General features: G+C 36.2%; 2 protein-coding genes across 2 annotated transcripts; one reads left to right on the top strand and one right to left on the bottom strand.

Annotated features, from left to right (window-relative positions):
- Positions 1 to 239: 239 nt before the first annotated feature.
- Positions 240 to 3,641, bottom strand: LOC120256239 (60S ribosomal protein L13-1-like). Its single transcript, XM_039263967.1, has 5 exons — positions 3,499 to 3,641; positions 2,269 to 2,387; positions 1,971 to 2,104; positions 776 to 934; positions 240 to 673 (listed from the first exon to the last, which is right to left on the bottom strand). The coding sequence occupies exons 2-5, from the start codon at positions 2,375 to 2,377 to the stop codon at positions 452 to 454; spliced, it is 624 nt and encodes a 207-aa protein (XP_039119901.1). The 5' UTR covers positions 2,378 to 2,387; positions 3,499 to 3,641; the 3' UTR covers positions 240 to 451.
- A 1,871-nt stretch (positions 3,642 to 5,512) lies between these two features.
- LOC120256238 lies at positions 5,513 to 6,605 on the top strand. Its single transcript, XM_039263965.1, has 3 exons — positions 5,513 to 5,652; positions 5,753 to 6,198; positions 6,295 to 6,605. The coding sequence occupies exons 1-3, from the start codon at positions 5,513 to 5,515 to the stop codon at positions 6,603 to 6,605; spliced, it is 897 nt and encodes a 298-aa protein (XP_039119899.1).
- The last annotated feature ends 8,226 nt before the right edge of the window (positions 6,606 to 14,831 follow it).

Here is a 14,831-nt window from a genome sequence, read left to right as displayed (position 1 = left end):
TCTACAAAAAAATTGAATTAATATATTTAAAAAGCAGAACAATTGTAATGACAACACATTAATCACCTGCAAATTTCTTTACAAGAGCAATGAAAATGAAAACATGAGAAAATGATCGGAGACCTTGATAATTTTAATTACTAAAAATAATCAAGATAAATGTCAACAATTTCTTTTTCTTTTTTAACCAAACAATTCAGCAAGTCTAGCAAAATAATTTTTTTTAAAAAAAAGGCTCATAACCAACCTCCATGATCTTATGGAAAATAGATGGGAATAAAGGAACAACAACCATTCCATGTAGTTCAGGATTAGAAACCACACAAAACTTTGTCTCTACCAAACAGACTAAACAAATTCTTTAGAGATAATATCAAAAACAAGTTTGGACAAAATACTAAAATCATTCAATTTAAGCTGTGACACTAGCATGAAGGACAGATGGATTCAGTTACTTCTTTTCGTCTTTCTCGGCTTCTGCAGCCTTCTTCAACCTCGCACCAACCTGGCGTTTGTTCATGTGCTCAACTCGGAGCTTACCGTATGCACTGAATGCCTTCATCTCATCTGTCACTTTGATAAGCTCAACTGAAGGCTTTTCACGGGTGATGGCCATGTACTCACCCTGGATCTGAGTTGCAGTTGCAAGTTCCTCCGGAGTAGAATCACCAGACTGAACAAAATGGCAGGAAATTAGAGACCAATTTAGGATTTCACCAAATGGAAGATGTTTATTTTTAAGAAATTGCCCCCAAAAAAATTTTAAAAAAAATACTTTGATTTTCTTTGCGCATCTTGGGAAAATGACAAGCTTGGCTTTGTAGGTCTTCAGCCTCTGTACATTTGCTTGGAGGCCCTCAAGCGAACGGTTCTTCCGACGGTGATCAACTGCAATGCCAATGGTTGGTGCAAGTTTCTTGGGAATACCTGCTGCCTGAAATGTAAAACCCATACAATATGATACAAATAAGTAGAGTGTCTGTGATGCTGCTGAGAATTGAGATGGAACAATTGAAATCAACTTGAGTTTTGTCATATATTCAGCAAATTTCATGAGAAATGGGGATTTGTTCAGCTTGCGTAAACACAAGCCAGCCAGTAATTTAACAAAGCTACAACAGTAAAACCTACACCAAATGCAGCTAATTCACACTGACTAGACTTCACTTTTTTTGTTAACCTGGTCTTGTAACTACCACATTTTATCATTTCTGATATACTTTTCAAAGCATTCCAAGACAACAGACTTCCAATGCCACAATTTTTTTAATGAGAAAAATAACAATTTCATGGTGTATCTTCCACAAGCATTAACAGGGAACTAACTTACTGTCCTTAGCAAATAGAATTAATACTTCCAGGTATCCTCAAAGAACTACCAAAATTTCAAGTGAAGCTGAGTTACAAACCATCAGCATAAGAGTTATTCCTTCCCCTTATATAATCATTCTTGCTATACTGATACTCATCAAACAAATACCTCCCCATTCATCCATCTTCTAATGAAAAACTTACAAAAACATTTTAAAAAAATGCAACAGAAGATTCTATTCATCAATTTTCTATGCCAAAAATTTGTCAGATACTCGAAACGGTTTTCACTCTGTAAACAAATTTATTGATAGTTTCCATGATAACTGTTCCTCTAAAATGTTTCAATTAAGTTTAAAACAAATCATAAGCTAATCATACAAGATAATAGCAGAAAGTCGATCACGACAGGAATTGGGAATTCATTACAGCTTGCTTCTTACCAAAAACAAATAGGACTGGTGCCTACATTTGCTTCCAGAATCTATAAAGAATATCATCATATCTATTCAAATAAATGAGTAACAACTACAAAGTTCATAAGTTGAGCATTCTTTGCCATTCAAATAAATAAATAAATAGTTAAATAGAGATATATAATTCACCTAAAAAGTTTGGTTCTTATGTAAAAGATGAAAGTTTAAGTTGTCAGAAATTACCTTGAGCTCCTCAAGTGTGAAACCTCTGCCTGCTCTAGGTTTCATGTTGTACTTCAGGGTTTGACACTGAACAACTGGACGGAGGGGCCCAGCAGTTGGTCGTGGAAAAATCTTCACAGCCTTCTTCTGCCTTGCTGCAATGTCAGCATAAAAACAGAAAAAAAGCACATCATGGCCATGAACTCAGTTAAGAAGAGAGCAATACGACATCTACTCTGCAAATGATGAAAAGACAATAAAAATAAAATGGAAGGCAAGAGCTCAAGGCTTGAAGAAACAATAAAAGAGAAATTCATACCAACGCGTCTTCTGGTCTTGCGAGCAGGTTGGTTAAACCATGTCTTGACATAGTTCTGCCAGTGCTTCTTGAAATGGCCATTTGGCACAACATTGTTATGCTTCACCATGACTCTTCACCTGTAATACAATAAACCATGCAGAGTTATAAGCAAGACAGACACAAACACATAAAAAGGTCAAACTCATATACGTCTAAATTAGGTTTAAAGAAAAATGAAGAATGAAGCATTAAAAAATATCACAACAATTGCCTTCCACTCTAAAATTATAAAAAAATAATGACTAATTTTATATACAAATGCTACTACTTAGAATTTATTCCAGCCCTAACATTAAAAATTAAGCAAAACCCCAAATTTTGGCATAACAACAAAACTTGACCAGAGTTCTCCTCAAACTAGTAGGATTTTTAATTTTTTTTCAAGTCTGATAAAATAAATTATGTTTATTGTAGTGTAATCTGATTTGCACAAGACTAACATAGTACAACCAACAACTTGCAAGGAGTCATCCGGATTTAATCATTAAATAATAAAGCAAATAATTCCAAAAACACAAGGTAATCTACAAATTCCCAAACCCAAGGGAACAGCAATTTGAAACAGAAATCATATCTTAAAATCCCTCAGAAAAATCAAATAAGCATAAGACCACTGCAAGCTATAATGAACCAAACACATATTTACTAAAAGATGTTAGCTTTGTCAAACCAGAAAATGTACTTGCATTAAGCAAGTTTATTAGAAGGATAAATTTCGTTCACAATTTCCATCCACATAAAAAAAAATGAAACAAGTAAACAAAAGGAAAAAAGAATAGAAAATGATGAAGGAGAAAAAAAAAACAAAATCAACATTCTTGAACTTGAAAATGTCCATTTAGCTTCTTGATTCAACCAAAAAAAACTTTTTTATTCCTTTTCTCTTCATCTGATTCCTCTAAATCCACACTTACACAGAATCATTCCTGGCGTGAATTCCCGATCATAGATTCACAGATATATCAATGCAACAATAGAAACAATTCATCTGGACTAAAACTATCAACAGGAATGCTTCCAGGCATTTCAGAATACATCGAAATCAAGAATCCAATACATTAAAAAAAATATACGGATTTAAACCAACAAACAAATGAATTTACCAAACCCTAAACAAGTGGAGCACATAATCCAACAAAGATTCAGCAAGGCATGCATCTAGGATAAAATTTTATTGGAGGATCTCACCGGAGAAGTGCAGCCCTGGATCGCCGAAGTTGAGCTGCGTTCCACCTCCCGCCAGGAACCACGCTCGAAGAACAAGGAATCGAGATATATAGCTCCGGGCGAAACCCTAACAGTGAACGGCTAAGATGAGATCAATCACGAACACAAATCTCCATGCATCGAAAGTATATGGAAAGGCTTTTTCGCTTATATCCTTTTTTAAAAATTAAATTATAAATCACTCCCTCTCTCCTCTCTATATATATGTTATGTAAACCTAAAATTACATGTATACCCCGGTAAAGTTTATCCATTATATAATGAAAATTGATATTCTTACCTGTATGCATGGCAGATATTATGGGGTTTTTTTTAATTTTAAATTTTTTTATAAAAAATTAAGGTTTTTTTTGTGCTTCAATTTTGTTCTCAAGTATCTTTGTTAAGAGTACAATTATAATAAATATATAAATAAAACTATTTTTATAAATGTTTATAATTCATATTAAGAAGAAATTTGGAAGGTAAATTTGAAAGTTAATATTTACAAATCTATACACCAAACTAAAAATATTTGATTTTTTAATCTATTATTAAAGATAAAAGTGGATGATTGTGTTTAGTATCGGAAGAGAGGAGAAAATATATACATATACTGGGTTTTTTTTTAATCTACTATTACAATTTTTTTTTAATTACCGAAATATGCAACTTTAAAAAAAAAGGTACATTTAGGCAAAACGGTAATCTAATTACAGTTTTGCATGGGATTTAATGAAAAACAATAAGCATGTTACTATTTTCAGTTTATTTATTTATTTATTTTAATTTTTTATAAGTCGGGGCGGTTGGGGAGTCGGAGACGAAGCATAGTAATCATCAAGAGAGAGTGGGAGAGCTGGGAGGAGAGATGGGGCAAGGGTTGAGCTGCACTCAATCAAGCCGTGAGCATGAGTTCTTTAGTGTAGTGCGGTCTGGTGACGTCGAGCTTGTTGAGCTTTGCCTTCGTTGTGATCCGGTTCAATCAGACAACTATCTATGATCGCCTCTCCGCCCTCCATATCACCAGTGCCAATGGCGCGGCTGGGAATCCTGACCTTTTGAATCGACCAATGGAGTGAGCGCTAAAGAGAGTGACCATTTCATCAAGAGAAAAGGTTATTTCTGGCGAAGTTGTCACGGAGTTGATCGGCGGTGAAGGTAGGGAAAAGGTTGTTGAGGAGGACTTCGAAGGAGATGGAGACGTTGTCGTTAGGGCGCCCGGAGGGAACGTGGTAAAACACGCCATAGGAGAAGAAGACGAAGTCACGGGTGACGAAGGAGAGGATGTCAGAGCAGGAGACGTATGGTTGTAGGGCAGTAGCATTCCAGAGTGGATTTGGCGGTAAAAACCATGGAGGCTGGGGTTGTTCGCCGGTGACTTCTTCTCTGTCGAGTTCCCAGGAGTTGAGTCTAAGAGCACTAAACATCACAACCCTACAGATTAAAACCCCATGCATGCATGCACATGTACTTAATTGATGTTGGAGTTGACTGAAGGTTTGACCGAAGAGATATGCTGCTAACGTAAGGGGAGTAGTCTGAATCTTGTGACCATATTGCTATATCTACAACACCATGCAGCCTTGTTGTGGATGTCCATGTTTTCGGGTCTCTTTAGTATGAAGAATTAATTATGTTAAGGTAGAAGGATGGTACTAGTAATGGTGATATTGTCATGTCAGTACTGAGTTGTTTTGCAAGTTGTTGTGATGTCTATCTTTTGATATATGTATCTTAGTTATGCTCTCTAGTAACAACAGAGAAGAAAAACTAGTTTTGAGTTTATCCTCTGTCTTTTGTATCCTCTGTTGTTATCTCTTCTTCTCTACTCTCATTTGAACAGTGGTATCAAAGCTATTTTCTTTGCTTCCTCTTTTTCCAGTTTATTTCCCATATCTCACAACCTCTTGAACAAGTCTTGTTGATGGCTTTAAATGGACTCCCACCTATGCCGGTGTTTAACATAGAAGGTTACCATCAATGGAGTATCATGATGACGACTCTCTTTCGAGCTCAAGATTTTTGGGATCTTATTGAAAAGGGTGTTCCGGAGAAAGAAGATGAAGCCAAGACAAAGGACAACAAAAAACGAGATGCCAAGGCTATCTACCTGATTCAACAAGCAGTAATTCGGCCAGTGTTCTCACTCATTGAAACAGTGGGTTCCTCCAAGGAGGCTAGGGACAAGCTAAAAAGGTAGTATCAAGGTGATTCGAAGACCATGGATGTGAAGCTTCTGTCATTCCGGCAAGATTTTCGAGAATCTGCACATCAAGAATGGTGAGCTTGTTCAAGATTATGTAACCCGAGTCGGGGAGTTGGTGAATCAGATGAAGTCTCTTGGTGATACAATCTCTAAGGCGATAGTAGTGGGAAAAATCCTAAGAAGCATGGGAGCTAAGTATAATCACGTGGTGACTGTCATTGAGGAGTCGCATGATATTACTAAGCTTACACTAGATGTGCTCATAGCCTCCCTATCCTCTCATGAAGCCCGGTTGATCAGCCAGTCTGATCAAGGTGATGAGAAGGCCCTTCATGTGAGGAATGAGCCGTTATCTTCGAAGGACGCTGACAAAACACCTTCAAGAGGTCACGGGAGAGGTTCGTTCAGAGGTTCTGTACGAGGAAGAGGAAGAGGAAGAGGAAGGGGAGCAGAAATGAAGGCGCAACAAAGTGGTGAGTAGAGAGCATTTAGAAGCAACATCCAGTGTCATCACTGCAAGAAGTTCGGCCATGTTAAAGCAAAATGTTGGTCTAGAGACAAACTGGCAGAGCAAGGAGCTTCAATGGTGGCGGAAGAGAAGGAAAAGGAAGTGAGTAATCTATTTATGGTGCTTAATGAAGGGGAGAGTTCGGTGAACTCGGTGTGGATCATCGACTCAGGTTGTTCTAATCATATGACCAGAGAGAATAGCTATTTTACAGAGCTTGATGAATCCCAGAAGCTCAAGGTGATATTGGGGGATGACAAGGAGATAGCGGTGGAAGGAAGAGGTACAGTTGCCATCAGTGCTGGAGAAGGGTGTGTAGAAGCTTTCTCCACAATGTTCAGTTTGTCCCTGGCCTCGCTCATAATCTTTTGAGCATGGGACAACTACTCTCGAAGGGTTTCTCCGTTGTGTTTGATGGGGACACATGTTCTATATTTGAGAAGAGCTCCGGCGAGCTCATAACCATCGTCAGGCGAACGGATAACAACATGTTTCTGTTGAGGTTCTCCAGCGATGGGAAAGTCCATGTTGCTGTGAAAAAACAGGAGGATGATGTGACGTGGCATCATCATTATGGCCATTTAAATTATATAAGCTTAAAGGCATTGGAGATAAAAGGAATGGTGACGGGGCTCCCTAATATTGGCTATCCAGATTCGTGCGACGCGTGTATATATGGGAAGCATGCACGTGCTCCTTTCTTAGCGGGAAGATCTCAGAGGGCCAGTGAAGTGATGCATCGTGTACCCATGGATCTCTGCGGACTAATGCACGTAGAGTCACTCGGTGGAAGCAAATATATATTCCTACTGGTCGATGATTGCTCTCGTATGACCTGGGCTTACTTTCTAAAGTCAAAGAGTTAAACATATGAAACCTTTGTGAAGTTTCAAATGCTGGTGGAGAGGAAACCGGAAGAAAGGTTCACATTATCCGATCAGATAGAGGAGGTGAATTTCTATCTCAGAATTTTATTGAGCACTGCGAGAAGATGGGTATTCAGCGAGAACTCACTCCACCATACAAGCCACAACTCAACGGCACTGTTGAGCGGAAGAATCGCACTATGGTGGAGAAGGTTCATTGCTTGTTGAAGAGCAGCGGTTTGCCATATACCTTCTGGACGGAGGCAGCTGCAACAGCCGTTTATCTGATAAATATCTCCCCAACTGATGTCTTACACAACAAGACCCCGTATGAAGTCTGGATGGGGGTAAAGCCGAATGTTAGCTACCTGAGAGTGTTTGGATGCGTCGCTTTTGCACAAATTCCTTCGCAGAAGTGTGCCAAGCTTGAAGACAAGTCAGAAAGGATGTGTGCTTGTAGAGTACTGTAGCGAGCCAAAGACATACAAATTATATAATCCCATCACATGCAAGGTTTTGTATAGGCGAGATGTGATGTTTAGAGAGGATGAAAGATGGGATTGGAATACTGTGACTAATAATTTAGCAGTATACACATGGGATGATCCATTGTTTGATGATGAAGAGCCTGATGAAGCTTGTGATACAAGTGAAGAGAACCATGCACACTCAGTAGATGATCAAGTTCTCTTATCACAATCGACAACAACATCAGAAATAAATTCAAGGAGCCTGCAAGACATGGTTGATGCAACAACTGATAACACACCTCCCCGGAAAACACGCCAGCTAAGTGACATATACAATAACTGTTCTTTTGCTTTGAATGTTGTTAACCCATTGTTTTATGAAGAAGCTGTCAAGTTAGTAGGTTGGTAGGCAGCTATGGCTGAGGAGATGAGATCAATTCATCGGAATGAAACCTGGGAGTTGGTGGATCAACCAACTGAGAAGAAAATCATTGGCTTAAAATGGGCTTACAAGACAAAGTTCAAAGCAAATGGTGAAATATTGAAGTTGAAGGCAAGAATCGTGGCCAAAGGTTATACACAGCAGCTGGTAGTAGATGTTGATGATGTCTTTGCTCTAGTAGTATGCATGGAAACAAAACATTTTCTACTTTGCTCTGGGAGCTCAAAGGGGATGGGGCTTGTATCATCTTGATATAAAATCAACTTTTCTCAATGGAGAGATTACTGAAGAAGTCTTCGTCGAGGAACCAACAGCTTTCATGGTAGAAGGCAAGGAGGATATGGTGTACAAGCTCAACAAAGCATTGTATGGATTGAAATAGGCCCCAAGGGCATGGTATAGCAAGATTGACATATACCTTGTCTTGCAGGGCTTCAAGAGTAGTGACAATGAGCATACATTGTATAAGAAAGTTAAAGAAAGTGGTGATGTCCTTCTAGTGTGCATCTATGTGGATGACATTGTATACTTAAGCTCTTCAATTGCCTTAATTACTGAGTTCAAGACAGAGATGAAGAAGCAGTTTGAAATGACTGATATTGGGTTATTAAGTTACTTCTTAGGTGGGGAGGTATTACAAGATGAGAAAGGTGTGTTTGTTTCTCAGAGAAAGTATACATTAGACCTGCTGAAGAATTTTAATATGCAAAATTACAAGGCAGCTCCAACACCCTATGTGCACTAATAAAAAATTCCAGAAGGGTGATGGGTCTAGTGACACAGAAGAAGGGAGATATAGATGTCTGGTGGGGAGGTTAATCTACTTAACCCATACTCGACCAGACATCTCATATGCTATGGGAGTACTATCCAGATTTATGAACAAGCCAACAAGAACTCACTCTGGGGCAGGCAAACGAGTTCTTCGATACCTTGCAGGAACAACAGAATTTGGTCTTTATTATTCATATGAAACTGAATATAAACTTGAAGGCTTTTCTGATAGTGATAGTGCAGGGAGTCTAGATTACCGAAAGAGTACAATAGGTGTCGTTTTTAGTTTGGGGTCTGCTACAATTACTTGGATGTCGAAGAAGCAGGAGATCATTGCACTCTCTACAACTGAGGCTGAGTATGTAGCTCTATGCTCAGCATCTTGTCAATGTTTGTGGCTTAAGAAATTAATGAAAAATTATGAATTGAGTGCAAGTGATGAAATAGTGATCTGGTGTGATAGTAGGTCCGCAATTGCTATAGCTAAGAACCCTCAACATCATGGAAGGACGAAGCACATGGATATCAAGTTTCACTTCATTTGAAGTATGGTGAGTGAAGGAACAATTGTTGTGAAATATTGTGACACTGGTAAGCAACAGGCAGACATTCTCACCAAGGCTTTGACAATCAAGAAGCATGAAATGTTCAGAAGAATGTTGGGTGTTTGTAAACTTCAGTCAAGGGGGAAATTTGTTGGAGTTGACTGAAGGTTTAACTGAAGAGATAGGTTGCTGACGTAAGGGGAGTAGTCTGAATCTTGTGACCATAATGCTATATCTACAACACCATGCAACCTTGTTGTGAATATCCATGTTTTCGGGTCTCTTTAGTATGAAGAATTAATTATGTTAAGGTAGAAGGATGGTACTAGTAATGGTGATATTGTTATGTCAGTACTGAGTTGTTTTGCAAGTTGTTGTGATATCTATCTTTTGATATATGTATCTTAGATATGTTCTCTAGTAACAACAGAGAAGAAGAACTAGTTTTGAGTTTATCCTCAATTTTTTGTATCCTTTGTTGTTATCTCTTCTTCTCTACTCTCATCTGAACAATTGAGAGATTGAATAAAAACAACTTAATTAGTTTAATTCTTAGAAAACTATTCATTATATATATATATAGGAACAAACCCGGACAAAGAAATCATGGAAATGAAGTCGGATGAGTCATGCTGCAAAAGCAGGGTTTTGGATCACTACTATTAGGACTGTTTCACATACTATCTTTTCAGCACCATGACTCACTCTATTGGCAGTTCTCACGCTATAATATCTGCCACATTTGTTGACTGAGTTTGTATTGAAGCTTTGGAAACCCCTCAAGCCTTCCCCACATTGTAAACCAGTGTCTCTTGGATTTTGGATCTTGTCATCATGTTTTAGCATTATTGAGCTATCATAATTGAGGATTAGTGGATACTTATTGGAGGTCTTGTGTGAAAACCAGCCACCATCTTCAAAGCATCCTTCTCCTTGGAGATTTTTGGTGACTAAAGACTCATCTCTGTCGCTACTCATCGTCAGGTTAAAGGTAGGTACCTTGCTCTTGTGTTGAATGCTAGGATCTTTAGAGGTTGTTTTGTTATTTTTGTGTCTTTGTTTTAATGGTGTCTAAGCTTGTTTTGTTTGCTTTCAAAGCTAGTATATATATATATATATATATATCATTTGTTTTGTTGGTGTTAAAGCATATATTTCTATCTTCTTGTATTGAGCATGTTGAATCCATGAATTCTATGAGCATGTCCCAGCAGATGGTGGATTGACTTCCTTTTTTTCTATTTTTTTATTCATTTTTTTCTCATATTCATCTCCTTAGCCTTAGTCATGCATTATGCTTTTGTACTGTGTGTAATGGTTGTTTTGCTGAACGTTTTTATGCAAATAGATGTCCATGTCTGGTAATTTGATAATCATTTCTTAAGCCTGCAACTCTATTTACATTCATTGGTCTTTAGTGGTAAGTAACTTTTTATGTGTCTTGTTTAAGCATGATAATTTAATTGTGAAAGCATGCCTTTGTAATCTAGATTATTTAGATTTATGTATGCATGTTTGAAACTTTGAACTTGATGATGAATCTGCAGCCTTGGTGTGATTCATTTGATATTTACAAATACTTTGTATAAGCACGACATCCTTTAAATCATGCATATTAGTTTATATATTAGATTTATGTATGCATGTTTGAAACTTTGAACTTGATGATGAATCTGCAGCCTTGGAGTGATTCATTTGATATTTACAAATACTTTGTATAAGCGCGGCATCCTGTAAATTAGTTTATATATATATATATGTATGTGTGTGTGTGTGTGCGCGCATGATATGTTATGGTGCTTGGGTTAGCTTTGGAATCTAGAATTTGGATTATCACTTTGTGATTAGGAAGATTGTTGACTGAATCCATGTTGAGTAAACTTGGGTTTTAGGTGTAAGTTTAGGCCCGACCAAAGGCTTGTAATCTAAGTATAGCTTATTTTGTTGGGTAGATCATGTAGTGAGCCTTAATTCGAGGGATTTATTGAACCCAACGTCATAGCTCGAAACCAGGTAGGCTCTCCCACCCATATAATTATGTATTTCTGGTGTATGGTTATTTATTTATTTATTTATTTTGTTCTTGCATTATTTATGTTGGTATTTTGTTTATTATTATGTACTTGCTATTTATTTATTTATTTTAATTATTTTGTGAAGTGATTTATTTAGTATTTTTTTTGTATGTACTTTGTATTTCTGTGGTTTTTAGTACATTTTTATTCTTGGCAATTTACCCAGCTAGGAGGAGTAAGTCCTAGCCATGTGCATATATTTTCTATAGTAGCACTACAGGACATGCATGTTTGTTCCGACTGCGGTCGAAGATTCGGCTTCGGCTGTTGATATTCTGTATGTTCCCACTTCACAGTCAAAGATCCAGCCTTGAGTTGTTGATTCTATTATTTAGTCAGGGAGATGTATACTTTTGATTTTCATGCATTTTCTGTACTCTGGCTATTTTCTGTATTCTGATTATTTTTGTATTTCTGTCTAATAAATTATTAATTCCACAGTTATATTGTATTTTCTATTACGTTGCGATCCTACTGGGCTCTTGTGGCTCACGTACTCTGTGATTTTCTTTTCGCAAGAGATGATTAAACCTAGGATCGAGGGTTTGTTCTGGGAGTCTTATTTATGTTCTTGTTATGTCTTGTTGAAATAATTGAACTTTTAGGTTGTAGATCTTATATTGTATTTTCTGTGTGAGCAAGATTTGTATTCTGTCTGTAGTTTGGTTTTCAAACTGTTCAATGTTGCACTTTGTATTTCTGTAGGGCTGCTAAAGCCCATACTTGTATTACATCTGTTACTATTATTTTGTTCATATTTCTGGACTATGGTTTCTTGTGTGTCTGTTGGTGTTGACTCTGACTAGATCTGTGATCTGAGGCCTTGTACTCGATGGGGTCCATCCCTGTTGGATGCAGCCGGTTTATCAGTGGGTTTGGCTTTGGGGCTTAGGCTTGACACACTCTCTCCGTCCCTCCATATCGCCTCTTTTGAACCGAAGATGGCCAAGGGTCAAGAGGTCCGACCTCGGTCTAACCAGGTTGAACCGGATTTAATAAATAAAATTATAAAAATATAAAATAAAATATATTAAATGATTTTAAAAAAAAATCTAATGATTCTAAGCCACTCATTAGATTATAAATTTATAATACCATTTATTAATAAAAAAAATTTAATGAACCTTATGGTCTGTGTATATATATAATATTATATCTTTCATTATTCACATTAGTTACTGAAGTTCTTTAGAAATAAAAATCTATTATTTTGAAATGACATCATGAACATTAATTTAAAATTACTTTAGATGGAGATTTAGTCATCTAAGGCAAGAGCCAAGCAAGGAGCCAAGGAATATATAAAACAATTAATACATAAATACTGATGATTGCATTTGGTGAGGCATGTTATAAGTGGAGAACCACCATGACAATGGAATAAGCCGTTTCATAGATCAATAATGTGAAGCGTGAACTACCATGCTCGAATCGGTGATTAAATTGAATTAGATCAGCCCAGTTGATTAACTTGAAATTTGAAATAGTGTAAACCGACGCGGTTCATCTGATTCAAGACCGGTTTTTAATTCAGTCGATTTTATAGCTTCAACCAAACCGGCCTTGTCTCCGGGTCCGGTCTAATTGGATTGAACCGGCTGGTTCAACCCTGTTTTGACTACTTAGCTTCCAACTAGACCTGTCCAAGGGCCAGGCTACCCACCTAAGCTCAAAGGCCAGCCTAAAAAATGGGAGGGCTTGGACAAATATATAAAGGCCGATGTCGGGGCCTTGGATAAAAAAAGAAGCCCATTTTAAAAATGGCCTGGTTTAGTTTTCATTGTGAAAAGCCCGACCCGCCCGGCCCGACCCGAATTATAAAATATATTTATTTATTAGTTTTGTATATACTTATATATATAATGGTTTGAATTTCCATTGATTATTTATTAATTAGTTTTGTATATATTTATATAATATATATTTATTGTTGATTGTCATTGATTATAATGGCTTGAATTTTAGTTATTGTAATTGTATAAATATTTGCATTTGGTATTTTAATTTTTAAATGTTTTGTAGAATATAATATTTAGTCATATCACATATTAATATTATTGTTAAGTTTTTTTTATAACTTATATATTATTTGATGAAAAACCTATTTGGGCGGTGCTTGGGCAGGTCTTGGGTAGAGGCCATTAAATTTGGGTTGGGTTCGGAGAGTTAAGGCCCAGATTTTTGGACCAGGCCGGGTTTGGACAAACTTGAATTTTAGTAATTATAGATAAAGCCTGACATCAGGCCTGCCCATGGACAGGTCTACTTCTAGCACAACACTCTACTGTGTGCTCACCCACCACAATTTGAGATACATAAAAGAAAAAAGAGCTGAATAACTTGGTTACTCAACGAGTGGAAAACATAATTTAATTAAAAGATATTAAATCCTTTATAACAAAATGGAAGCAAGTCACATGCCCATAAGTAAAAGCAAACGTTGAAATAAGTTAATTAAATCAAATGAAATAAGATTTCGAGAAACAGGACGTCGAAAGTAATTGGATTTGAAATTTCAAAATGAGTAAATAGGTTATATAAAACATTTCCAAGGCTAGCCTCAAAACATTCTCGTATTAGCTTGTCGACTAAGCTGGTAAACAGTTTTATATTTTAATTTCTAGATATATATTATTTAAATAATTAATTTTTTATAAAATAGTTGCCTAATTTAACCTTGTATTATTGCTATCCCCCACCCCACGCAGAAACTCTATTTTTTTTTTTTTAAATATGTCTATATCACAGTGATTTCCTTATATAAAGATAAACATAAATTAAATAACAAAAGGTTAAAGATCAAAATAAAATTAATATGAAATTAAACCACATGAGATAAATTCTCAACCACATATTGTCAGTTTGAATATTTTTCCCCAAAAAATTTATTTTGCTATGTATAAAATTTTTTCCAATAAACCTAAATAATAATAAATATTCACACACATATATATTTAATATTTTTATATTAAAAATTAATTTTTTATTTCTTTGAGCATAATCAACTATTCTCACTATAGTTTATGAGTAATGGATGATTGGTCTCGAGTTTAAATCTCTCAATTTATAATTTATAGAATTATGTGAGAGATATATGTGAGAAGATTTTCTGTATTTTTTCAGGATTGCATGCTAAAGAATTTCATTTATCTATAAAATATTTATAAATTATTACTTGAATTTCCTGACTAACAGCATTTGTGGCTTTGGGATCTAATTTTTACTAAATGTCTGGGGTGATATAGTTGGCTCAATTCATTTATGACCCACCAACTCAAATTGCCACCTTGCAACAGTTCATTATTAAGTAATTATTTTTTTAAAAAAGGGGAAAAAACCTATCAAGCAAACCTTATCAAAATTATTTACCCACTTTTACAGGGTTTTCACTGCAAAAAAAATAAAAGTTCAATAAATAATTAGTAG

The sequence above is a fragment of the Dioscorea cayenensis genome, unplaced genomic scaffold, assembly GCF_009730915.1.
Source record: "Dioscorea cayenensis subsp. rotundata cultivar TDr96_F1 unplaced genomic scaffold, TDr96_F1_v2_PseudoChromosome.rev07_lg8_w22 25.fasta BLBR01001348.1, whole genome shotgun sequence".
Taxonomy (NCBI): Eukaryota; Viridiplantae; Streptophyta; class Magnoliopsida; order Dioscoreales; family Dioscoreaceae; genus Dioscorea; species Dioscorea cayenensis.
The sequence above is the reverse complement of the archived record's forward strand: the minus strand, read 5'-3'. Positions and strand labels throughout refer to the sequence as shown.